General features: G+C 31.1%; 2 protein-coding genes across 3 annotated transcripts in view; one reads left to right on the top strand and one right to left on the bottom strand.

Annotated features, from left to right (window-relative positions):
- The window catches only part of LOC127730334 (ankyrin repeat and MYND domain-containing protein 2-like), a 63,133-nt gene extending 58,363 nt beyond the window's left edge, over positions 1–4,770 (bottom strand). Inside the window, exon 1 of the mRNA XM_052238705.1 lies at positions 4,564–4,770. Within this exon, the coding sequence (XP_052094665.1) occupies positions 4,564–4,630 (67 nt within the window). The 5' untranslated portion in view covers positions 4,631–4,770. The remainder of the gene's footprint in view (positions 1–4,563) is intronic.
- A 213-nt stretch (positions 4,771–4,983) lies between these two features.
- Positions 4,984–26,943, top strand: part of LOC127730315 (peptidyl-prolyl cis-trans isomerase G-like) — a 45,277-nt gene continuing 23,317 nt past the window's right edge. The window contains exons 1-13 of one of the 2 annotated variants that reach the window (XM_052238646.1): positions 4,984–5,027; positions 12,023–12,087; positions 13,489–13,563; positions 14,420–14,527; positions 15,037–15,081; positions 16,486–16,573; positions 18,154–18,183; positions 18,741–18,889; positions 19,377–19,533; positions 20,502–20,627; positions 23,411–23,522; positions 25,516–25,715; positions 26,597–26,755. In XM_052238646.1, coding sequence (XP_052094606.1) covers positions 12,024–12,087; positions 13,489–13,563; positions 14,420–14,527; positions 15,037–15,081; positions 16,486–16,573; positions 18,154–18,183; positions 18,741–18,889; positions 19,377–19,533; positions 20,502–20,627; positions 23,411–23,522; positions 25,516–25,715; positions 26,597–26,755 — 1,313 coding nt within the window. In that variant the 5' untranslated portion in view covers positions 4,984–5,027; position 12,023. Of the gene's footprint in view, positions 5,028–12,022; positions 12,088–13,488; positions 13,564–14,419; positions 14,528–15,036; positions 15,082–16,485; positions 16,574–16,671; positions 17,414–18,153; positions 18,184–18,740; positions 18,890–19,376; positions 19,534–20,501; positions 20,628–23,410; positions 23,523–25,515; positions 25,716–26,596; positions 26,756–26,943 lie in introns of those variants that run through there. The other variant, XM_052238647.1, reaches the window with a different exon arrangement.

Genomic DNA, 26,943 nt, shown 5'->3' with positions numbered 1-26,943 from the left:
CAAAATAAAGTTTCTCTTACGGAAAATATTTTTTTACGCAAACTGTATCGTAAAAATTGATTATTAGGTATTTTATAACCAGTTGGTATTAATAACCAACAATAAATGTAGTTAACCTGACAATGTCAATGTTCTGAAACTTGGTTGTCAACAAGAACTTCGAAAAAATGGCGACGGCTATTTATAAAAAAAATCAGCACGTTTAAAATATTAATGCATTGCGAAAACAAATATTTCATCAATGAAATTCAAGTCAGATATTCTTATGAATATCCTTTATATATTGGATACAAATTTTATTAAGTCTGATACAGACATTTCTTAGTCAAAGTGTTTCAACTGAAGTACTACACAGAGGCGTCAAAAGGCGTCATTATGGAGTAAAGGGGGTGGCGTCAAAAGGCGTCATTATGGAGGAAAGGGTTAACTCACATGTTTTGTCTTTTTTATTTTTTTTATATGTACTTCTTGCCAATCTAATGAGTCAAGTCAGCCATTAAAGAGCATTAATTTCCTGTTTGGATGGATGCTTAGCACTCCTATCTACATCGATTCAAGCCATTCAAAGCAGACTTTTACATTTTATTCCTCGTTTTGTTGTCTATTTAGATATAGGAAGATGTGGTATGAGTGCCAATGAGACAACTCTCCATCCAAGTTACAATTTATAAAAGTAAACCATTATAGGTCAAGGTTCGGCCTTCAACACATAGCATTGGCTCACACCGAACAGCAAGCTATAAAGGGCCCCAAAAAATTACTAGTGTAAAACCATTCAAACGGAAAAACCAACGGTTTAATCTATATAAAAACGAGAAACGAGAAACACATATGAACTACATAAACAGACAACTACTGTAATCAGATTCCTGACTTAGGACAGGTGCAAAAATTTGCAGCGGGATTAAACGTTTTAATGGTACCAAACCTTCTCCCTTTTCTGAAACAATAGTTTAACATCACAACATAGAAAAACACATTTGCATCTTTGCCCAAGTTTGTGTTGCTCAGTCTTAAGTTTTGTATATTGTGTTTTGTATACTGTTGTTTGTCTTTTTTCTTTTTCGTTGTTTACCATTGCGTTGTCAGTTTATTTCGACTTATGCGTTTGAATGTCCCTTTGGTATCTATTGCCTCTCTGTGGGGAGTAATGTGTGCTCATAATCATAATTCACACAACAACAATATGTATGTTTCTCTCCAAAGTCAGATGCCTATTATTCCGTGGTTGTTGTTGGTTGCTGTCTATCATCTTTTTGTTTACCCTTTTAGCATAAATCAGGCCGTTGGTTTTCTAGTGTGGATTGCTTCACATTTTGTAATAACATGCATAACAAGATGACCTTTTAATATTTACTATTGGGAAGGGGGGCATATTTATTTATACATGTAGGATCAAAATAATTCTTTTGGACTTAAATTGTAGGCAAACAAATTTTTTCATCAACAAACATGCAGGATCATTTAATTATTTTGGTAACTCAATGGATTTTTCCCCTCTAATTTTCATTGGAAGAAACTTTTATTTTCACTTCTGAAACCAGACTTTTCAAGACATTATGGACAACACTCTTATTTAAAAAAATAAACTCATGTGATCCCTTTATTACACACATAAACTATGAATGGTCATTGTCTTACATCCACATCATTTGGACTGTTGAAAAGTTGTCACATTGGCAATCTTACCACATTTCCTTATTTCATTATTGTATGCAAAACAGTCTACAGAAAGATCTTTAGAAGACTAGCATTGAGAAGAGGTAAACAAATAAGGATTTATAAGGACCTCCTTCTGAATATGCATGAAATATTTGCCACTGGACATGAAACAAACAACCAATCAATGTTATGGCTATCTATTGTAGATTTTGAAAGATATGCATATATGTATGATTCATGTTTTACAAATGAATTGAACCTTTCCTTCATCTTTTTTCTTTCAAATCTTCTGTGTATCTAGAAGGAATGATGCAAAGAAAATACCTAACCCTGGAGAAGGGGTTAGCTGAATTCTTTCAAGTTAATGTATTGTTATTTCTGGAGGGGAAGGGGTTTGCCTTTATAGGAAAAAACCTAAATTGAAATAATGTTTTTATTTTTTATAAATTCAAATTGTGATGAAACGCACAGCAGGATATGAACATAGGAAAAAGTTTAATACCCTTCTAGATTTCAGGATTGATGTTACATTTTCGAGGAGACTTTACAAAGAGAAAGAGGCATATGCATAATCAGCATGTTGTTAACAATAACAGTGTCAGTGTTCCATTGAACACAACTAAAACCAGATGCAAAATGGTGTACAAAAATGTAATAAAAAGAAACTATATACCACATGCTATTATTTTCATATTGCCTTTTCAAACTGTTATTTATCACTACTAGTATACAAAAAGGTCTTTGTTAAACAACTTCACAAACATCATAGATTTTCTTTTAGAAACAAGATATCTGATAACTAATAATGCATTTTCTAATTTGTTGGCCTAAGCACCTACTTTTTAGTCTGATTATTGGGCCTTATTTGGATGCTAGGAGCACACATATGTTAAATCTTTTTCAAGAGCAATGTTGTGATAAAAAGTTTCCCTTTGTTATCATCCAAAATATCTAACTGTCAATTGTTCATTTTTGACTTATTATACAGGATTTCAGTTGGTTGCTATGAATAGAAACTGTTGCTAGGGAAAAGTAATGTACAATATTATTTTCCATAATATATTCCAATATATGAGTCATCTTGATTAACCTGTATAAACCTTATTTTTAAATATTTTCACCAATTTTTTTTTTAAAATTCAAAATTTAATCACAATTTTCTTTGGTTGCTACGGAAATACTTCCATGACTTCTGTTGCTATGAGGAAAAAAATTGACTATTTTTAAAGAAAAATAAAGTTTCCATTCAGATTATTTATGTACATTCAATTCTCTCATTGTTTTCTTAGAAACAAATTGATATTACAAGATTAAACCCAAAATTTAACCATTTTAATTATATTTTGATAAATCTGTTACCATGGCAACAATATTAAAAATTTTTTTTTTAGTAAATTTTGAAGATCTGACTTAAATGGATAACTGACAAAAAATTTCAAATGTCTAACTGGTCTATTAGAGGTACAGTTAATATTTCATTAAAGTAAGCATATTTTCAACATTTTAATGAAAAATCCTATGCAAATCAAGTATGTAAAAAAAAAATTTCCATGGAGGAAAGGGTTGAACGCTCGCCCGACCACCCGACCTACATCCCTAAATCAATAACCGATTTTTCCTTCGAAATCCGGTTAAAAACTTAACATTGACCAATGAACCATGAAAATGAGGTCAAGGTCAGATGAAACCTGCCAGACTGACATGTACCCAATACAATCATTCCATACACCAAATATAGTTGACCTACTGCTTATAGTATTTGAGAAACGTACCTAATCACGTAACTTTAACCTGGATCACTGATCCATGAAATGAGGCCGAGGTCAGGTGAACTCTGTCTGATAGACATGTAGACATTGCAAGGAACCCATATACCAAATATAGTTATCCTATTACTCATAATAAGTGAGAAATTCACATGACAAAAAAACTTAAAATTTTTTTCAAGCTGTAGCTGAACCATGAAAATGAGGTTAAGGACAATGGACATATGATTGACGGAAACTTCGTAACATAAGGTATCTGCATACAAATATGAAGCATCCAGGTCTTCAACCTTCTGAAAAATTAAGACAAATAGTTTACGCTGCTGCCAGATAGTAATACCTATGTCTCGCATGATGGGACTTTTGTTGCAGGCGAGACAATAAGATACAGTTGTTCGTATCCATGTTTCTTAAACTAACTACTTAATAATTGATTTTATTTTTTCAAAGAGGTGACGTCTACTATTTTAATCCATGAATAACATGTTATTTTATTCTCTTGATGAATGCATAAATTTGAAAATAAAATTAGTTAGTAGTCTTTTAAATAAAAATGTCATGAAATATTAATTTGAATAAATTTGCTGTCATTATATATATCCTTTCTAGAATAAACCATAGAAATAAATTTTAAATAAATATTTGTATACATTATACATGTTATATAGGTACGTACAACACTAAAAATAAATGCAATAAGGTTATTTTAATAGTTCATATGGTTAAACAACGTTCTATTTCAAGTTGGAAACAAACTGACCAAGCAACTTGGGACAAATTGGAGTTGGAACTAATCATCAAGATACCTACTGTGACTAAAATGACCTATGCCGCTATGGCCAAACTGGTTTTGAATATATACCTTAAAAACCCGTAACCTTTGGAAGCTCATCAGGTAGCACATACCTGTCTATTGTTTATATCTGAATATGTTGTTCACCTGATAAAGTTGTGTTACGTTTAGTTTCATTTTGCTCCTTTTTATTTATAACGTTTTAGCAACAAGTGTCCTGCCTCTTAAAGTCTTATGAATGAACTATTCGATTTGTTGCAGCATAGAATATATAATTAATTTAATATATGAACATGTTCTACAAACATATTTCACATTTGCATTTATATGTGATTAATTTACCTCCAACAATGGCATCAATAAACTTTTTCTCAGCTTCACTCGGCATTTTCTTTTCATCAGCTGCCATGATTGATAATCTCTACTCCTACTCTACTTGAATATAACCTGAGATAAGGTATAGTCTTGCTTCAACTTTATGAATGCATAGCATGAAATATGTATACACTTGAATTATCTTTCTGATTATTTTATTTAAATTCTTTGTGTGAAGATTTTGTTTCCTAGATAATCATACAGTTCATTTTATAATAGGGGTGTTTTTTGAAATTTAAAATCATTTAACATTTGAAAAAAAGAATAACAGTGTTTGTTTCTTACGGTTCACATTGAAAATACACTTTTCTAATTAATATTTTACAATATTTTCACACAATCACAAAAAATAATCAATCTACTAAAAATCACATATCACCATTTTTTTTAATAAGATCGTCCATTAATGGCGACGAAATACAGGACACAAGGTGACGGCACATTTTAAATTAATATTGCAAACAAACTGATGGTTGATATTCAAGTATACAGTGTTAATCATACGAGTTAATGAACTTACTTAGGGTTACAATTATATGAAAAACAATTGCATGTCACAGTCTGTGGAAAGACTAGTGTTGGCTGTTGTGTCCACCTCTGGCTCTGGATCATTTGATTTAATTATAGATTGCAATAAGAACAATAAAAGAACACTTATTGTTCCAATTAAGGATCCTTGATCTCAATAGGTAACATGACACTGACATCAACTTAAGTCTTTCAATAGTTTTAAAAAGAGGATTAATTGGGAAAACAGTCTATTTGTGAGGGGTGTTACTGTTTACAGTTGAATCATGTGCACTTCTTCAAATTTTCCTTTACTTAGTTTGGCTTTGTGGCTTTGAATTCTAGAAAACTTTTTTGCACAGTAAAACTGGATATAATAACCCAACTTGTTCCCTACTGGTGAAAATCTTAAGACATTATCACTGTTTTATCAAAACACCATGAGAGCAACCAAGCTTCTCCCTGAAACTAGACAGGCTACAGATTAAAAACTTTAAATTTACCTACATTAGCACATAGAAGACGTCGTGGCGACATGATACAAACATTTAAGATTTTGAAAGGATTTGAAGATATACCATATGAAAGATTTTTTACTGTTTTGACTTCCAATACTCCTGGACACAGCTTTAGACTTATAAAGCCTCAATGTAATTCATCATTTCGTTTTAGACATTTTTCCGAATGAATTATAAACGATTGGAACAGTTTACCTAAAAATGTTGTGTCTGCAAAGACCGCTGATAACTTCAAAATACAACTTTATCATCATTGGGAAGATGTTATGTACCAGTTCTAGTGATAAATTAGACAATTATTTTTACTTCAAATATTTATTGTTTCTTAATATAAGTGGATTGGCATTAGGAAGAAATCAAATACCAGTTCTAGTGATTAATTTAGACTTTTTTAAATATTAACTATTTAGAATTTGAATTATTCATCGACCAAGAGTGACCCATAAAATGCAGAATTGTTATAAGTTTAGTTTTTAGTACAAGTACGAATTTGGGTGGGCTAAAAAAGGATTGAATTTCCTTACATATGAGCCTTTAAAAGATTCTACGGGTACAGGGATTATACAGGTATTGTTAAAAAAATGAGAAAACTTCAAACAGCAACCCATTATTGTGTATGCTGTCTGCTTGATTGCATGTCCTGATTTTTTTAACAATGTACAAAATGTATCTTTTTAAATTTGAAATTGTATGTTTTGCAAAAATCAATATTTATATAAAAAAAAAAAATTAAAAATACTATTCTCCCCATACCTCAAATAAAATGGAAAGAAAAAGGTAAAAGTAATATTTGGTGCCGAAATGACTCTAATTAAAAATGTAGGTGCTGATTTGACTAGATGCTGAGATGACCAGTTGCCGATTTGACTTTTCTTTTGGTGACGAATCGACAAGGTGCCAATTTGACTTGTACACTTTTTAATGAGCTCCATATTGAATGACTGATTTAGTACTTGCGTGATAGGTCTAAGCCCCTTTAATTTGCATTTGAAAAATGTAGATGTTTTGGGAGCTGCAACATCTGAACTGTTGAGGTCATATAATAATGACTAGCTTTGTGACATCAAATTATACAGGAACTTCTGTGATGTCCAGTAGTGGCAGACAAATAGTGATAAGGTGTATACTATGGGGTAGGGAGCTGAAAAGTGGTACATGATTTTTTAACCAAGAAAATACCAATTTTTATACGACCGCAAAAAATATTTTGTGGTCGTATATTGGTATGACGTTGGCGTCGTCGTCCGAAGACACATTAGTTTTCGCACTCTAACTTTAGTTTAAGTGAATTGATCTCAATGAAATTTTATCATAAGGTTCAATACCACAAAAGGAAGGTGGGGATTGATTTTGGGGGTAATGGTACCAACAGTTAAGGAATTAGGGGCCAAAAGGGGCCAAAAATAAGCATTTTTGTAACTTCCAGACATAACTTGTGTGTTAGTGTATGGATCTCTCTGACATTGTACCACAAGGTTCCATATCACAAAGGGAATGCTGGGATTGATTTTGGGGGTAATTGCCTCAAAATTTAAGGAATTAGGGGCCAAAAAAGGGGCAAAAAACAAGCATTTTTATATGGACAAATACTTTAGTACAAAACATAATTTAAAGCAGTGTAAGGGAGATAAATCAAATTCATCATTAGAATTACCTCCCTTACACTGCTTTTAAATTATGTATAAAGTAATGGTTAATGAACAATTAAGACAATTTAAAACAGTGTAAGGGAGGTAATCCACGTACAACGTTTTGATTACTTCCCTTACACTGCTTTTAAATTATGTTTAATGAAATGCATATTTATAAAGGAAGACCAGTAAAAATATCTGCAAATGTTGCATCTTTTTTTTTTTACAAAAAAATCCATATGAAAGATTTGACACCATATTTTAAATTCTATTATCAGCTGATTATAAAATAGATTAAGATAGCACTATGGTAAATTTGAATGGATAATTATGGTTGCAAATTCCATTGGAAATTTGAATTGAGATTATGACCATATCTTGAGGGAAAGAATTTTTTGGGGGAAAAGGCAAGGGGGGGGGGGGTTAAAAAGAAATTGTGGGGGGTCAATTTTTTTCATTTCAGATTTCAGAAATTAAAAAGAATTATTCTTCAAATATTATTTTTTTTTCAAATTTCAAATATTGAAAAATTTCAAGAAGTAATCTTTAATTGCACAGTATGGCTCATTAGATTTGTCAAATCTTTGACCACATTTATTTATTTGTTATGCCAAATCTGACTGTGTATTTAGATTTTTAATTTTGGGGTCCAGTTTTCAAATTGGTCTACATTAAGGTCCAAAGGGTCCAAAATTAAACTTAGTTTGATTTTAACAAAAATTGAATTCTTGGGGTTCTTTGATATGCTGAATCTAAACATGTATTTAGATATTTGATTTAGGGCCCAGTTTTCAAGTTGGTCCAAATTGGGGTCCAAAATTAAACTTTGTTTGATTTCAACATAAATTGAATATATGGGGTTCCTTTATATGCTGAATCTAACCATGTATTTAGATTTTTCATTTTGGGTCCAGTTTTCAAATTGGTCTACATTAAGGTCCAAAGGGTTCAAAATTAAACTTAGTTTGATTTTAACAAAAATTGAATATATGGTGTTCTTTGATATGCTGATTCTAAACATGTATTTAGATTTTTGATTTCGGGCCCAGTTTTCAAGTTGGTCCAAGGACACAGTTATCGTCCTTTGGTTTTCGTTGTCTACAAATATAGTCCCTAGTGTGAACAGTGTATAACTTGCATTTTTTTTTTAAACACTTTCCCAATTTATTTCTTGATATTTTATGCATGAAATATTAAGTAAGGGGATGAAATTACATGTTAAAAAAATTTGGGTGCTGAATCTTTATGTTAAGTAGTGATTTGGTCCAGTTAAAAAAGGTCAAAAATTAGAATGTCTGAAGCTGTCAAACTGAATTTTAGCCCCCCTTAACACAGAACTGTCAATATTTTAAGTTAGAGCTGGTAGAAGTTTCTATAATTTTGATATTATTTGTATCAATAGTAGTACACTACACTGTAAAAATCTTTTTGAGATAGAGCAGGTGCGATTTTTTTAATTTGAATTTATTGTCTAAAAGAAATGCACTACGAAATAACTGTGTTCTCGGGCCTAAGAGATGAATTCCGTAAATGTAGATTCTGTACTTTGGCAACTTTCCTGAATGGTTTGCTGGTTTCAATTTGTCAAACTCAATAAAAGTAAAGGATTTACATCTTTGTTTGACAGAAATTCTGTTAAAATGTCCCATTTTGGCATTATACGGCTAAAATAAGCATTTTAAAGCAGTTTCCATTTTATGCATAAGAGCCATGCTGACTTTCTATCTGACAGCTTTTTATGTTCCTGATATTTGTGTTTCTATGCTTAAATCAAATTTAATTAACCATTTGTGAACTCGAAATCTAGAAAAAAGTAGATTATCACAGAAAAAATGTGCAGAATATTTGTATCTATGTCCCTGGTTAAATGGCCTGTTTGATGTATGTGAAATGTGAAGAGCTTTGTACATAAAATCTGTAGTCCATCACAAATATTTCACTAAATCTGTAAAAAAAGCACTTTACAATGATCAGTTCACCCTATTCATTTCATATGCTACCATAATTTTCTTCTTTAGGATAGTAAGTGGTTCAAATATATGCCAAATGAGACTAAAACTACATGCAAGTTTTCCATTGAAAAGTGAAAAACTGGTCATCAGACCATACTGTCTGCCAAAAAAATTTAAATTCAAGAGTCCTTTTGCAATTAGACTTCTTGTATCATGACATCTTAGCATAGAAATGAGCAAAAAGTAACAAATTTCAATTTCTTATAGCCTCTGTGTGCATTTTTATATGTAAATATGGGCTACGGCCTAAATCGTCTCTAAATAATTCTCAGTCTTACATGGCCTTAGACCATTTTATACTCATGTGGTATGCTTTTTGTAACTTTTCTTTACATTTAAAGTACATTTAATATATATGGAAGAATAATGTATGGTTAAAAAACTTCAAAAACTTCAAATTGGTTGAAAAAAATGCATGTTTATGTAAGGCTTCCCTTAATTCGAAAATCTCTATTTTCAGGCACAGGCTCATATAAATTTGACTTTTGAATAACTGTAATAAATCTGATAAATCAAATGAGTGTTCCGTTGCTTTTAATACTTATTATATTAAATTCAAGAGTATTTAAAAAGCAAATTTTTGCAGTATTTAAATTTTTTAGGCCAAAATCTTGACAGTTGAAAATATTTGATTTAAACGTCAAAAATAAACATCCAAATTTCAATATTAAAATGGCCCTAGTTTCTATAATATATATCCTATGGCCATGAAACTTGGCCATCTATCTTATAATTGCCTAAGCTTAGGTCATGCAAAGTTTTAATAAAATTGGACAAGTCTTTCTATCCTATTAGGTCCAAGGACACAGTTATCGTCCTTTGGTTTTCATTGTCTACAAATATAGTCCCTAGTGTGAACAGTGTATAACTTGCATTTTTTTTTTAAACACTTTCCCAATTTATTTCTTGATATTTTATGCATGAAATATTAAGTAAGGGGATGAAATTACATGTTAAAAAAATTTGGGTGCTGAATCTTTATGTTAAGTAGTGATTTGGTCCAGTTAAAAAAGGTCAAAAATTAGAATGTCTGAAGCTGTCAAACTGAATTTTAGCCCCCCTTAACACAGAACTGTCAATATTTTAAGTTAGAGCTGGTAGAAGTTTCTATAATTTTGATATTATTTGTATCAATAGTAGTACACTACACTGTAAAAATCTTTTTGAGATAGAGCAGGTGCGATTTTTTTAATTTGAATTTATTGTCTAAAAGAAATGCACTACGAAATAACTGTGTTCTCGGGCCAGTTGGTCCAAATTGGGGTCCAAAATTAAACTTTGTTTGATTTCGACAAAAATTGAATATATGGGGTTCTTTGATATGCTGAATCTAACCATGTATTTAGATTTTTTATTTGTGGGCCCCGCTATCAAATTGGTTCATATTGAGGTCAAAAGGGTCCAAAATTAAACTTTGTTTTATTTCATCAAAAATTGAATTATTGGGGTTCTTTGATATGCCAAATCTAACCGCGTATTTAGATTTTTAATTTAGGGTCCAGTTTTCAAATTGGTCTACATTAAGGTCCAAAGGGTCCAAAATTAAACTGAGTTTAATTTTAACAAAAATTGAATTCTTGGGGTTCTTTGATATGCTGAATCTAAACATGTATTTAGATTTTTGATTTCGGGCCCAGTTTTCAAGTTGGTCCAAATTGGGGTCCAAAATTAAACTTTGTTTGATTTCAACAAAAATTGAATATATGGGGTTCTTTGATATGCTGAATCTAACCATGTATTTAGATTTTTTATTTGTGGGCCCCGCTATCAAATTGGTTCATATTGAGGTCAAAAGGGTCCAAAATTAAACTTTGTTTTATTTCATCAAAAATTCAATTATTGGGGTTCTTTGATATGCCAAATCTAACCGTGTATTTAGATTTTTAATTTTGGGTCCAGTTTTTTAAATTGGTCTACATTAAGGTCCAAAGGGTCCAAAATTAAACTAAATTTGATTTTAACAAAAATTGAATTCTTGGGGTTCTTTGATATGCTGAGTCTAAACATGTGTTTAGATTTTTGATTTCGGGCCCAGTTTTCAGGTTGGTCCAAATTGGGGTCCAAAATTAAACTTTGTTTGATTTCAACAAAAATTGAATATATGGGGTTCTTTGATATGCTGAATCTAACCATGTATTTTGATTTTTGGGCCCCGTTATCAAATTGGTCCACATTGAGGTCAAAAGGGTCCAAAATTAAACTTTGTTTGATTTCATCAAAAATTGAATTCTTTGGATTCTTTGATATGCTGAATCTTACCATGTATTTAGATTTTGGATATTGGACCATAATAGGTAAATTAAAAAAATTAAAGTTCTTAGACCACATTCATTCTGTGTCAGAAACCTATGCTGTGTCAAATATTTAATCACAATCCAAATTCAGAGCTGTATCAAGCTTGAATGTTGTGTCCATACTTGCCCCAACTGTTCAGGGTTCGACCTCTGCGGTCGTATCAAGCTGCGCCCAGCGGAGCATTTTATTAAATTTATTTTTTATATTATAGTTGCATATTATTTTTATTATTTATGTGAATATATAACATTTTTTTTTTTATATCAGGACATGTTCAGCACTTGTTCAAATACATGAAATAAGTATGTATTATTGAAAAATCTGTGAAGTGAAATGTGAGCAATCAGTTAAATAAATATTCATATATATTCAACTGGTGACATTAGAAACTCAAATGAAGAACCTGTATGTAAAAAAAACCCAGCATCTGTATTAAATTTATTGTGTATTTCTTTTTAAATAGAATGACTATCAAACCAGAATTTAGACCTAGGTGCTTCTTTGACATTCAAATAGGAGGACAGTCAGGTATGTATCATTTTATTGAAAGAGTGACTGAATATCAGTGTTCTAGAATTCCCTTAAAATGTCATGGCACTCCTGGCAAGAAGTTTTTGCTGAGTGAAAGTCATTATTTTAGTAATCCATTGGGTAGTAACAAATCAGAAGTCATAAAGCAGAATTTTGACATTTCATTAATTAAAAAATATGAACAAAAAAAACCAAAAATGTTATTATATGTCAATTATTATGCCCCCAAAGAAGCAGGGGATAAGCTAGGATTTTGAGGGCTTTAAAGAAAACCTTTTTTTGGGGTAGCTGCTTAACATGATAAGACTAAGGTAGTTATTGCATAGGGTTAAATACATGAAAAAAAGGTGTACTTTCTTTTACTTCTTCAGTATTTCATTAGTATACAAATAAAAATATATTAATGAAGATTAAAACAAAATAGCTGTTTTTCGTCAAAAGATACATATTGTATGTTTTTGTATTGATTGCTATATGTCTTAAAACAAGGACTAATATATTGATAAATGTTCTTGTCAGTGTAATTAGCTTATGGTCTGTATATGCTACAGAATAGAGAACATGTTTTAAAATTAAGAAGAGAGAATAATGGGTGCTTAGATATATATAGAATAGAGAAAATTTGTATAAAAAATTAAGAATACAGAAAATAATGACGGAAGCCCCCTCCCCAACCCCCTACCAAGTTCTCTTAATTTTGAACCATACTTCGAAAGATCTAACCCCAAATCTATAAGTCCTATTACTTAAAAGTATGTTAGACATTTACAATACTAGGAAAAATTATAATTGAGGTATCTATCTTGTATCTTCATCGGAGGATTATATACAATGGCTGCCGGGTTTGTACTTTTAGCACTTAAATTGAGGGCAGGGAAAGACAAAGTAAGTCTGAATTTAACAGTTTTGTTCGAATTCAAGTAAAACGATGTTTTTAAAAAGTTCATTATGGTATTGGTCTTTCTGTCAATTACACTTTCATCATGAAACCACAGTAAGCATTGCAAATCGTGTATTCAAATGAACAATTTCTTAAATTTGAAATGACAAATTTTTGATGAATTAATTTTGACACTTGATAACCAACCAGATAAGATTTCTTTATTTTTTGTGTTGTTTGGTTGTTGTCTCATTAACATATACTCCATTTCTCCATTAATTCTAATGTACAACGTACACACTTCGGGTGAATTTGACCTTGGCACTGGATGGGCAAAACTTTTAGCTTGTCCACTCTGGTTGTTTTGAATTTGTTTCTTATATTTGTGTAAATTTCATGACAATATAACTACAACATTAGAAAATTAATGGAAAGAAAGCTTCTGTTAATTATACAATTTTACAAATACATTTTGAATTTGATAATGGTCATTAATGAACATATGTTTTATTTTTTAGCTGGAAGAGTTGTGTTTGAATTGTTTTCTGATTTGTGCCCTAAAACCTGTGAAAATTTTAGAGCATTATGTACAGGTAAGACTATTGATTTTAACTACATGTATGATAATCAATTTAAAATGAAATTATATTACCAAAAATCAAAATAGTTATATGTTTATTAATGCAGTTATTTTGCAATATATTTTAATGTAACAACAATGCATCACACACATTATGATGTAATGTAATTAAGTAAAAGGTGAAATAGAATGTCTTATATTGAGCCCTTACCACAGGGCTATCAAAAATATCCTAGAAAGAACACTCTTGGATGAAATATTACACTGTAGGTTGATTGTTGGTAATGGTGTCCAGTGGCAAATATTTCATTCATGTTCAGGATGATTACACTGAAGAGGTTGATCATGATGTTTGTGTGAAATTTTGATGATTTGTTGAAAATAACATCTTACACTGAAAAGGTTGATCAAGAGGTTTTTGAGGAAATGTTGATTATTTTTTTTAAAAAAACCCTTCTTGCACTGAAAAGGTTGATTTAGATGTTTTGGGGGAAATGTTGATGATTTGTTGGGGGGAAAAAAAAGGTTTTTTTTTTAAATGAGTATTGTTTATGAAATAGCTTGGGTAAAATTGATCTGAATTAAAAAAAAATCTGCACGATGGCCACAAATATAAAAATAATGGGTAAGTTTTTAGCAGGATGGCATTGGACAAATGTTTTTTTTGGGGGGAGGGAGGGGGATCCTAGTTTTTTTGTTGAATAATGAATAATTAAGAAGAAAACAGGAACAGGTTTTATATTTTTGAAAAAATGGCCATGCAAGTTTCAGAAGATTCCCAGTGCATTCATGTGCTAGGTGGAGCTTCGATTGAAGTGTTTGCAAATAGATTATTTAACTACTGTACTAATGGTAAATCTTTTTTTCAGGAGAAAAAGGAATAAGTCAGAAAAGTGAAATTCCCCTCCACTATAAAGGATCCCCCATCCATCGTATAGTAAAAGACTTTATGGTACAAGGTGGAGATTTCACAAGAGGTAAATATGGTTAACTGTAAAAAAAGAAGATGTGGTTTGTTTGCCAATGAGACAACTCTCTACCAGAGACCAAATGACATAAAGGTTAAAGACTATAGGTCACTGTACTGCCTGTATTGAGTAGTCAATATTTGACAGAAAACAAAGGTTCATATTTTCCAGTTTTGACTAATTAAACATACAAAAATGTTATTTCTGTTTTCAAAATCGTCGATAGGAACATGATTTATTACTGAGGAATTTTGAATTTTCAGTCATTAAAATTGTTTCACTGTTAAAATTCATGTAGTTTTGACAGAACCATGTTAGAAATGAAGGTTATCATTTATATAAATAGATGTAGGAATTGTATTAAAACCACCAGAATATTATGCATTTTGCAGGATTGGATTAAATAAAAAATGGTGATACATCTATTTGTTTATTTTAGGAATCTTTTGTCTATATTTAATTAGAAGCTGTGTTGCTAGTGTTTAATTTTTTTAATGTTTTAACATTTTATATTACAGGTGATGGGACAGGGGGAGAATCAATTTATGGAGGGGTATTTCCAGGTAAGATATTGAAAATACATGTACATGCCTTATGAGTACCAATAAGTATAAAAAAAAACAGAAGAAAAGAAAAGTTCTTGAAAATGAATTTTATAATGGCTAAATTATATGAGTGTGTCTTTAGTGCATAAGATTTAAGTGTGCTTGCTTGTTGAGTGATCTACTAATAGCTGAGAGGGTGATAGAGCAGATTGTTACCCTGAGAAAACATTGTCAACTCAGGCGAAGCCAAGGTTGACATTGACTTTTTGAGGGGTAACAATCTGCTCTATCACCCTCTCAGATATGTGTTATTTAATTTATTTTACTTCATGTTCTGTAATTACTGTCTTACTATTAAATTTCAAATTCAAAGAAATAAACTATGATGTCTTGTGCATAACAACGATCCGTATATAATAAAGCGCACATTTGATCAAGCGTCTCCGTGAAGGGTAATAGAGTATTGGCCATGGGATAGAGTTAAATTATCTCCCTCATATTAACCAATCAAAATCTGGCATTTTGACATGAAGTATAATAAATAATTAATATACAAACAATTGGAAGACTTATAGGAATAAGATGAATCTATCCAATGGGACAGGTCAACTTTGAAAATTTAGATAGCCTGACAAAGAGGAACTCATTCTTGGGAAAGGTTTCATTTCTTTCGCAATAACATTTTCATACAGTCTGGGATTACATTTTTTAGGCATCTACAAATTTACTAAACCTTCATGAAAGATTTTGAAATTTTTAAATATGCTTCTTCAAGATCAAGAAATAGCATCTGAAGAAAAAAGTTCCAACTTTTTTATGTCTTTTACTGATAAATAGACTTAGTTTTAGGCTATCAACACTACATTTTTACAAAGACAGCAGCAATAGCAGTCAAGACACAGATTTCTGTGGAACCCATTACAAATTTTTGATATGATATTTAATGGCAGTCATTTAAACCTTATATAGTTGTTTTGACAATACCCATAATCATATCTTAACAACTTAGTTGTGCATTCTCATCAGGCCAATTGACGTCATCGTCTGTAGCCTATTCAATGACAGGTTGTCTGTATTTTCTATTCTGGCCATGTTACCATAAGTGATATATTCAGCTTGCAAAGGGAGATAACACTTACAGAATTACAGTTTTGGTTTAAGGAGAAACACAGAAGTCACAAGAAAAAACACTCCTCTATCACTATTATTTTCAATGTAAACTTTTGTTGTAAGTTGAAATAAATTTTCAGAAAGCATCTCATAACTCACAAAATTGAAATAAATTCATGACCAACCATGTATAATTTTAGAAATGATGTGACTAAGTTGAAAAGATAAAAAACACATTATAGAAAATACTTGATTCTTTGTTCAGTAGGCTTTAGTCTAAAAAAATGTATGCACTTCCTTTTTCTTTTGCAGATGAGAATTTATCACTTAAACATGATAAGGAGTTTCTTCTTTCCATGGCAAATCGTGGAAAGGATACAAATGGTTCTCAGTTCTTTATGTACGTATGGTGGACAGGGAGACAACACCTTATGTCTACATTTAACTATAGTTTATTTACTGGAATATAGCCATTCTCATGAATGGTTTTATGTTTTTGCAGATTTTCACTGCTTTTCAATTATCTTTATACTGCTTATTTATTGAGTGAAGAACAAAAGTTTTGAATTAAATATTGCTTGATGAAGAAAACAGATGAATTATATTAGAGACCATACAAAATGCATATTTTATTTTATTTGAGACTTTTCTTCTTATGTCAGAAACTAAGGAACATGAATAAGTTGTATCATTAGTCATATTAATTATATATTTTGATTGTAGTACAAGTAGTTTTTGTTACCATTGAGGAAAAAATGTGAAATTGGATCCAATGGAGTTTTAGTTATAATCCAACATAATATATAAGAACTTCTTTACAAGATTATTTTGTTGGAAATGCTTAGAATACATGTAATTGTTTCAGTGCGAAAAAAAAATCCAATGTATAGCCAAAAAAATGAGTTGGTAAATTCTATTTCAGAATATGAAGTGCATCATTTTTATAACGCTTCATACTTATATAACTGCAGCACTAAGTGTAAAACAAACAACAGACAAACACTAAAACATTGACAAAGTGCACAAATATACTAAAAGCTTTCACTGAAAATAAGAAAGAGAAGTTCGTAGCTTTTGCCTTGATGTCCTTCAAAGTTCTTAAAAGTTGTATTAGGATAGCATGTCTTCATTTTCAGATGTTTTCAGTATTTACAATTTTATGTTTTAAACTGATTCTATGTAATATTTATCATTCTATACAGAATCTGATTGACAGCTGTATGGACCAATAAAAAGTCAGGTAACATTACCAAAGTCTGAGTAGATCTTGTCTACGAAAGGCTTTTACGGCACATGTACTTAATTTAAGATAGTATGAAATATTTGAAATTATTTATAACCTGAGCTGTTTTAGATTTTGAGAATTAATTTTGAATTCAATAAAAAAAATGAGTATTCTGCATTGAAAAATGTTGTGAAGAAAATATATAAAACCAGACATGTTTAAATAGATAAAGACTCCAAAAATGTGCCTTTGATGGATAAAAATTGAAAATGTTTACATTTGTTTTGATTAAAGACAGACTTATCAGAGGCTGAATTTTTGATAGCCTTATTTTATTTGCATTATTGGTTAACATATTTATGTATAGAATATACATGTAAGATAATATGCATTCCAGTTATGCTTGGATTAACTTTATTTGATGATGTATGAATACATTAGTCTAAATCAGCTCATAAATCTAAGTTCTTTTTTTGCAGTTAAAAATAATTTTACTGGATATTCCAAACATAAGAACTGACCATTCTAAATATTATAGATATTTTATGACTGAAATAAGAATTAAGTTAGAAATACTAATTTGTTGTCTTTTTTCCCTTTATTTTTGTGTTCTAATATGATTTATTTCAGAAAGATGGCCAAGCAGAGGATCCAAATTCCATTTTGTTGTAACTTTTATTTAAAATAGTTTATTTTCAAAATTCAAACATGATTTTCTTTCTTTTTCATATTATCCTTTTATTCCCCACAAATAGAACTACAAAGCCAGCTCCACATTTAAATGGGTATGTAATCATTATATGATACATTCAGGATGATTATATTTCTGGAAATTTGAGTAGTATCCAGTCAGAACCATGCAAATTGTTTTGACAAAAATGGGGTTCAGTTGTTGATGACAATCTTGGTAACATTTGTTAATCAATTGTGATGCACAGAAAAATGCTGGACCTAGTGTTTGCCATCAAATTCTTACGAAAAATTCAGAAAATTAAAACAGTCGAAAACATTATCATATTCTTAAAGATCAAAATCATATTTCTTTTATTTTTACAACTTGTTGAATGAGTTAGGGACTTGGGGGTATTTATGTACACGAAAATGACAGCTAATTATCATGATTGATATTGATAATATTCACAACTAAAGAATAGCTAAAAAAAAGGACCCAATCCATACAATTAAAGATATAAGAATATTTTCATAGATCAGATTGAAAATTTTGTAATATTTATTAAGTGTTCCATAATTATTTTTTTTCAGTATTTCAGTTTCTCATTAACTTTTATGCACAGAGACAGGATTTCAAGCTATATAAAGCTTATATGGTTTTATTTTGTAGAGTGCACGTCATATTTGGTCATGTTATTTTTGGCCAAGAACTTGTGATGGAAATAGAAAATTTAGAAACTGACAGTTCTAAAAGTTGTCCTATGAAAGAGGTTAAAGTGGAAAATTGTGGGGAATTGGTTCCACAGATGAAGTCTAAAGGTATGCTAAAGCTTTACTATAAAGGATTTTTTGTTGTAGGTCTTTTTCTAGTCACTGTGGGTAGTGATTAGAATTCAAGAAAACTTCTGTTTGTGTGCTCAGAAACTCCCTTTAGCAAAATTGCTAAATGTGTAGTTTTATTTATATTACCATTTTAATACTGGAAAATGATTGATAGGAAACAGAAGAAATTAGATATCAAAACTATTGTTATAAAGACCAAAACATATTTTGGCTAAACATTGTAACTTTTGTGTTGGTACTGGTACTGTGGATACAATATTTTATCTAATTTGATACTCTCCATGGATTCTGTCTTATCCTTTTCTTCCAGAAATTATTAGAAATAATTTATTTTGTCTCTATGAATTATCACAACAAGAAAGGGCCTAAACATGTGGGGACCTGCTATATTCTATAGTAATCCTAAAAGAAAAACTAGCAGTTAGCCTGTTTATAAAACTTTTTGATACAAAATGAATTTTAGGTAAGAAGAGGAAGAAAGTGTCAGAATCAGAGTCAGCCAGATCATCAGAGGATGATTCTGCTAGTGAAGATGATAAAAAGAAAAAGAAGAAAAAACACAAAAAAGACTCAAAGAAGAAGAAGAAAGAAAAGAAAAAGAAAAGGGATAAAAGTCCCAGGTATGATATACTTTCCAGCATTTCCAGCATATTATTATCTCATTTTTGATTAAAAGGCCAGTGTGGGCTTTTATCCTTTAGCAGCAATCTATTTTACATATTTAGGTTGAATTGTAAAATGATTGCTTTCAGATAACTATAATATTTGCAGGTTAAATTGAGTCAGGTTGACTTGCTCTTGACCTAACTATGGACTCAAGCTTTCAGCACTTTTTAACTGGGTTTTCCAGGGAAACCCAGTTGCCAACAGTTTATGTGCAATGTCTTATGAACCGTTCAACCGATGCTTTTCAAATTTTAATATGTTGTTACTGATGACAAAATTGAGATCAAGTTTGATATTGATGATTTTCACTTGTACTGTTCAGGAGTTATTGTCCTTGATATATTGGAAAATGACACTTAATGTAGTTTCCATGTAATTAAAATTTAAATATGTTGTTTCTAATTACAAAATGGAGGTCATGTTCAATATAGCTGATTTTAACTCTATCCTTCAGGAGTTGTGGTCCTTGATAGATTGGGAAGTGGCACTCTATTTCATTTCCGTAGAATGCCTTATGAACCATTCAACCAATGCTTTTCAAACTTTGATATGTTTTTACTGGTTACAAAATTGAGGTCAAATTCAAATTGATGATTTTTACTTTGCTGTTTAGGAGTTATGGTCCTTGATAGATTTGAAAATAGGCACAGAACGTGGCAGGTCATACAAACCTGACAGTGCCTTCAAAAAACCCAGTTTGCTGTCAATTTGACAACTCTTTTCTTTTGAAGATTTTGATGGTATATTTGGTAAATAATTGTATCATTAGAAGTTACATGTTATGTAATCTTTGCAATGATGACTTCTTTTGACCTTATGGCTATACTTTTGGACTTGTGAATGAGGTAAATGTTTGATCAAAATGAATTAACACATATATGCATTGTATATATTAAATTGGTTTTATCTTTATGTGATGCAGTAGTGACGACGGGAAAGAGACTAAAGAGGAAGTTACCACTGTTTTCGGTGAAATTCGACCTGAAGAAATCCCAGAAGTCCCTTCATCTAAGTTTCTCGACAGAGGGGGTCCACAACCAGAACAAAGGTAAATTGTCAAGTCAACATATAACAATTTTTACTTCTTTGATAAATCATAAAAATAGGGGGATAACAACGCAAGTTCATCCAGTTAAACATTAAGTTGTTGCTATAGGTCATTCATTGATTGACAAACCTTCTAACCAATAAATGGATTATAAATCATCCTGTTTAAAGAGTTGATTGATATAAGAAGATGTGGTCAAGGCTTCCAAAACGGTCATATATTCCGGACAATTGTATAATGTCCGGTAAAAGTCCAGCTGGGCAAAGCATGAAACGGTCATCTACGTTTTAGTTGTCAAGGCTTTCTTAAGAGACGGTCATTTTAGCATAATTCGCGATCTTTTTAACCCAACCTTTTGCCTTTAACAGCCACACATTTCTGGTCATAAAAGTGACATGATGATTAATTACTATCAAGACAATCCCTTCTTCAATACTTTCTAATTTTAATCAAGGCTAATTAGTTGTTGGACAGCTGAAATCTACCTGTTCAGGTGACAGGTAAACTATTTCCAGTACCAGACATCGTATAAATTGATCGGTCTATTCAAAGTTAATTTCTTACATTTCAGCGGTTTCTATCTAATTGATTTAGTCCAAAAGATTGAAATTATAAGAAATACGTTTATAAACATGATTTGATGAAAAATTTAAAAAGGTTTTAAATGAAAAATCGTAAGAACTACGTTGTATGAACTAGAACACGTGTGCGCATTAGGGAAATTTAATTACCGTAGAAAGGCTTGTATAGTTCGCACTGGTACATAGTCCGCACCCCCTTCTCCCCAGGAAATTTTAGGTAAAAAAACTTTTTGTAACTGTTAGAAAAGGTCTAATGAAACTCCGGTAATTTCAAATCCTGTGCGGTCGTTTGTGGTATTTTCTTGGAAAAACCTGTTTTCCATCATCAAACAGAAGCTGAAACTGCTTGTAAATGATTCTAGAACGCTTCATGATTGTTAAAATAAGTTTAATTCACTTAAAAAACTATTTAGAACCTTGTTTATGTTTAAACAGGAAGTTAAAAAAGCATGTGTAAAAGAAGAAATTAACCGGTGAGAGTCGAATCCGTACATAACAGATATCACTATAATACGACTTTGAAAGTAAAACAGTTCCATCGTTTTGTAAAACAGTCTTTAATATATCTATCACATTAATGTTTAAAGGGTCTTAAGCTAATACAAACCATATTAGTCAGTATGAAACACCAAAATGGAACGAACAATAACTGATTACGTTTTGTAGTTTACAAATTCTAAGCTGGTTTACGGTTGTCTTTTTCACTATGTTTGTATCTTTCAATCAAGCAGATACCAGTTTATTTCATTGAAAAGAAATGAGAAATTTGTAATGAAAGGTTTAGTTTTTATATTTATCAGTATTGATTTGATATTGAATAGAACTAACTTATTAATATGGATGAGTTAAAATTATTAGTTTGAAAAATGATAAGAGCGCCCTCTACAATATAAATAACAAAGATGGCGGAACGTAAACAAACCACCTCGCCCGCAAAATAGAAATTTTTCTCTTATTTCTTGCTTATTGTACTCTATAGTCCGCACCCCGTCTGGAAGGTCCAATTTTGGAGAATAAAACCGCGGACTATACAAGCCTTTCTACGGTATGCATCCTACATTTCTTAAAAAATGATAAAAATTATCATTGATACCTGTATCCTAAGTTCATTTCAAGTATTTTGTTGAAGAAATAACGTGGAAAGAGCTTCTTCACTCAGTCGTGCTTTGTAAACGTACACGGATTTTACGTATCCGTTTCTGGTCCATGTTTTACCATTGTCAGGTCAACATCCGGTATTAGGAAAATGTGATTTTAAAAACGAAAGTAAAGTTTTTGACAACGTAATTTTGCACAAATAAAGAGTCTAAGGCAGTTATGAGCACGCTGATGTGCACACTTCGAATTATGCACTGCCAATTTAACAGTTTACATCCGAACATCAAATTCACATCAAAGTAAAGTTTAATATTGTTTTTTTTTAATCTAATGTCAATCATTGGGATGGCCATCTGATTACCATAATTGCCTTTTGTGACTTAGTCTTAAAGGATTAAAAATGTCCGGCTGGCTCAAATATTTTTTGGAAGCCCTGGATGTGGTATGAGTGCCAATGAGACAACTCTCCATCCAAGTCAAAATTTATAAAAGTAAACCATTATAGGTCAAAGTACGGTCTTCAACAGGGAGCCTTGGCTCACACCGAATGTATTCAACAAAGACATCTATAGATATGACATAAACATCAAACTCATTATTTGATTATTTGAATAACAAAAAAAGAGGTAACTCAACAATGACATCCATTGAAGAGGCCTTTGACAGCAATACCAAGGTATCAGGAACAAATTACCTTTAGGCCTACTTAATCCTACCCTTTTAATCTAGGTAAGTTAAAAAGGTAATAATCTGTTGTTTCAGAAGACTCACCTTTAAGGTTTTCAGCAATGACATTTCTTCACTAAAATATTTCTAGATAGTAAAAGACTTTACAGCAACTTTTTATCGCTACCACTATCATTTTGTGTTTTTTTTAAAGTTACAGCATCATTATCTTAAATACATTTCATTCACTTTAAAGCCTATATTCCATTATGTAAATCATAAAATATAAATTCATGTACAAAAATGTATGTATCCCATAGCCAAACGGATATATTTGGTGGTCCAATAATTAATTCCAATTTTTACTTGTTTAATTACTGAAAAATATTGTGTGATCATTTGACATAACTGATTTATAATAGCAAAGTTAACTTTTAGGGAAAGGTCGCCACCAAGATTTGGTAACAGAAGAAATTTAGAGAGGTTGCCCTATGGTAATAGGACACAGTATGATCAGAAAGGCAGAAAAATTAAAGGCAGAGGCACTATTGTAAGAAAATATTTTGAACAGTGAATTTGATGCAATTTTTATACGCCTGTTTACGGAACGTATTATGGTATACCGTTGTCCGTCTGTCATCAACATGTCGGACATTAACTCAAAAACGCTTTAACCAATTTACATTAAACTTTGGGGAATTGTTTATATCTATTGACGTGAGCTCCCTTTCGTTTTTTATAAATTTTAGATTTTTACTTTTCCAAGTTATGGGGTTTTATTCATTAAAAAAAGGGGGATTTTCCAGATTTCAGATAATAACTCAAAAATGCTTTCACCAATTTGCAAGAAATTTTGATGAATTGTTTATATCTATTGACATGAGCTCCCTTTCGATTTTTATAAATTTTAGATTTTACGTTTCTGAGTTAAGGGATTTTATTAATTAAAAAAAAGGAGGATTTTCCAGTTTTCGGACAAGAACTCAAAAATGCTTTCAGCAGTTCTCATGAAACTTTGTTGAATTGTTTATATCTATAGACATAAGCTCCCTTTCGATTTTTATAAATTTTAGATTTTACATTTCCGAGTTATGGGGTTTTATTCATTAAAAAAGGGGGTATTTTCCAGTTTTCGGACAATAACTCAAAAATGCTTTCAGCAGTTCTCATGAAACTTTGGTGAATTGTTTATATCTATTGACTAAAGCTCCCTTTCGATTTTTATAAATTTCTGATATGACATTGAGAAGTTATTGAGCTTTATTCTTTCAAAACGTGAAGGGTGTATCATGCGCTCATGGCACAGCTGTTTATTTATTCTGATTTATAAATCATAATATATAAATTCATATTAGAATAAGTACTTGTGGTATAATTGACAATGATACAACTATCCACCACAGTACAAATGAAGTGAATGTAAGCAATTTTAGGCAACTGTACAACCTTCAACAATGAGAAAAACCCATACCGTATAGTTGGCTATAAAAGGCCCTGACATGAAAAATATGAAACAATTCCTGTGAGAAATCTAACAGCCTAATTTATAACAAAACATGACATTAACCAATGACAACCACTGAACTACAGGCTCCTGACCTTTTCTTTTTGTGTACCCAATAAGTCATGTATCTTAGACTAAAATATCAATAAGTACACATCCAACATCCAATATATTTAGTGTAAAGATGTCATTATCAGTCAGGGAAAAACATGACCTTGTGCAATTCCAAGATACAGGTATCAACAGATTGTAGAACTGTGAATGTGCATATGTTTATAACAATAACATTTTGATAGATTTTATTTTACTGATAACGCAAACAGTATTTATACCATTAAAATCAATATTCAAAGATCATGTATTCTATTGCATAATGGTTGAAGCAGATATGAATAAAGTATGATGTGGGTAATATGACAAGGAGACAGCAACACAACCACAATAATGAACAGAAAGACAATCCAGAGGTCAACAAATGGTCTTCAATAATACACAAATGTCTATACAATATATGTCAAGCTTTATATCACATCGAGTCTAGAAAAGTTGTCAATAGATTTATCAGAGATTATCTGTCAATATCAAGTTTCCAATAGTACAAAAACATTTTAGAGAAAAAGTAGAAACAACCACAGACAAGATTACTATCTTGGGTACACAAAAATAAAATAATATAAAAAATCAGTACAGGAAAAGCACTTCAACTCTGTATTGAAGAATGCCAGCAGTTACTGAAACTAAGCTTAAAGTACTTATAAATAGAAACAGTAAAATCAAATTCAGTTCAGAAAAAGGCCACAAATTTGCTAGTACTAGAAAATTTCCTGTAAAATAGTTCTTCTGAGATAAAACATTGTGAATTCAAAATCTAAACCTGTTCACAAGGTTTTATTATTCTGTCTTTCTTGTTTTTTTACTCTTATCTTCTTTAAAGACAAAATTGGGAATATATTTGTGGTTTTATCTTAATTGCAATATTAATGCTTAATAAACCCTTATGAAAATATCCCACTTTACAGTATATATTTCTTTCTTTCAGAGATACAGAGGAGATAGGAGTAGAAGTGAAACTCCACCTCACTGGAAACAGGCCATGGAACGTAGTGCTCCTGTCAGTACCATGGGTGATGCTGAGGATGCTGATCAAGATAGATGGGTTAGGGGAGATCGATTACAGCAAAGACAACCTCCACCGGAAAGGCAGGGAGGCAGAAGACAAGGGTTTGTCCGAGAGGATAGGTATTACCATTTTATAATTTGATAGTACATTGCCCATTGAGATCAAACATGTCATGAAAGATATTGTTTATTTCTAATAAGTATATTTGGGAGGAATAAAAAAAATTGTTTTGACCTATATGAGAGTTGTCTGAGTTTTTCTAGTGTTTCCTATCAGAGACAATACTGATTCTGTAAGTTTGAACTTTTGTATCTATCTGGAAGGATACTTTCTTTGCATTTTTAACCATTAAAGTTCAGGGAAGATTTTTTTTCTTCAGTGATTTGTAAACAATTATTTTGCTCCTCTGTTTCTTTTCTTCAATAGTTTCTTAACTTGGTGAGAACTAGTTGAAAGAAACCCTTTAAAAGAAGAGTAAAGGTGTCTTCAGATAAAATATATGGACCTTCAGATAAGTTATGATCAATTGTAGAAAGAATTTCACTCAAAACGCAATTCTATGTTGCCAAATTGATGGGTTGACTTTTATAAATTTGTCATTTAGCTTCTTTAGAACTGCTTAACATTCATCAGAAGGAATTGACAAATATAGCTGTGTTTACCCCACAAAAATTACAGTCAAACCTGTTAACTTGGAAATGTTTAAAGGCATGGCAGGACCTAGATAAATAAAATTTGGATGCATTTTGTGCTTCAGAAATATTAAAAAAAATTCCTGGATTTTGAATTACATGATAGGATATCCACTCACACATACATGTTTGACCTTTAGTAGAGTTAACCATCACAGAAATCTTATTTCTTAGAATAAAGTCCTTCATTCAGTACTTTTAAAAGATGGATAAAAAATGATAATTGATCTCAAGTTGCTTTAAGGATTCCTTTCAATGATGATACAGCTGCTATTGAAAAAGATGATTAATATAGAAATTGTTTTTAGGGAAGAAAGACGTCCAGAGAGGCTGGCAGGTCGTGTTGAACGTGTTCATAACAGAAGAACAAGATCCAAAAGTTTAGAGCCTTCAGATAGGCGTTTGTCCATAGCAGCCAGACTTCAGCAACATGCTGGTTATGAAGCTATAAAACCATCATCTGATGTGTATGTATAAATGTCTTACCTTTTATTACCAGTTGTCCAATTCAAGGACATATTTTAGCACCACATAAAAAAACTCATTAAAGATACCAGATTTTGAATTTACTACATCAGATGCATGTTATGCCAACTAGAAAGTCATCAGTGATGCTTAAATTCAAAAAAGTTAAAAGTCCAAATTAAGTATGTAG

The sequence above is a fragment of the Mytilus californianus genome, unplaced genomic scaffold (genome assembly GCF_021869535.1).
Source record: "Mytilus californianus isolate M0D057914Y unplaced genomic scaffold, xbMytCali1.0.p SCAF_2, whole genome shotgun sequence".
NCBI lineage: Eukaryota > Metazoa > Mollusca > Bivalvia > Mytilida > Mytilidae > Mytilus > Mytilus californianus.
Note: the sequence above shows the minus strand (reverse complement) of the source record. Positions and strands in the feature narration are given on the sequence as shown.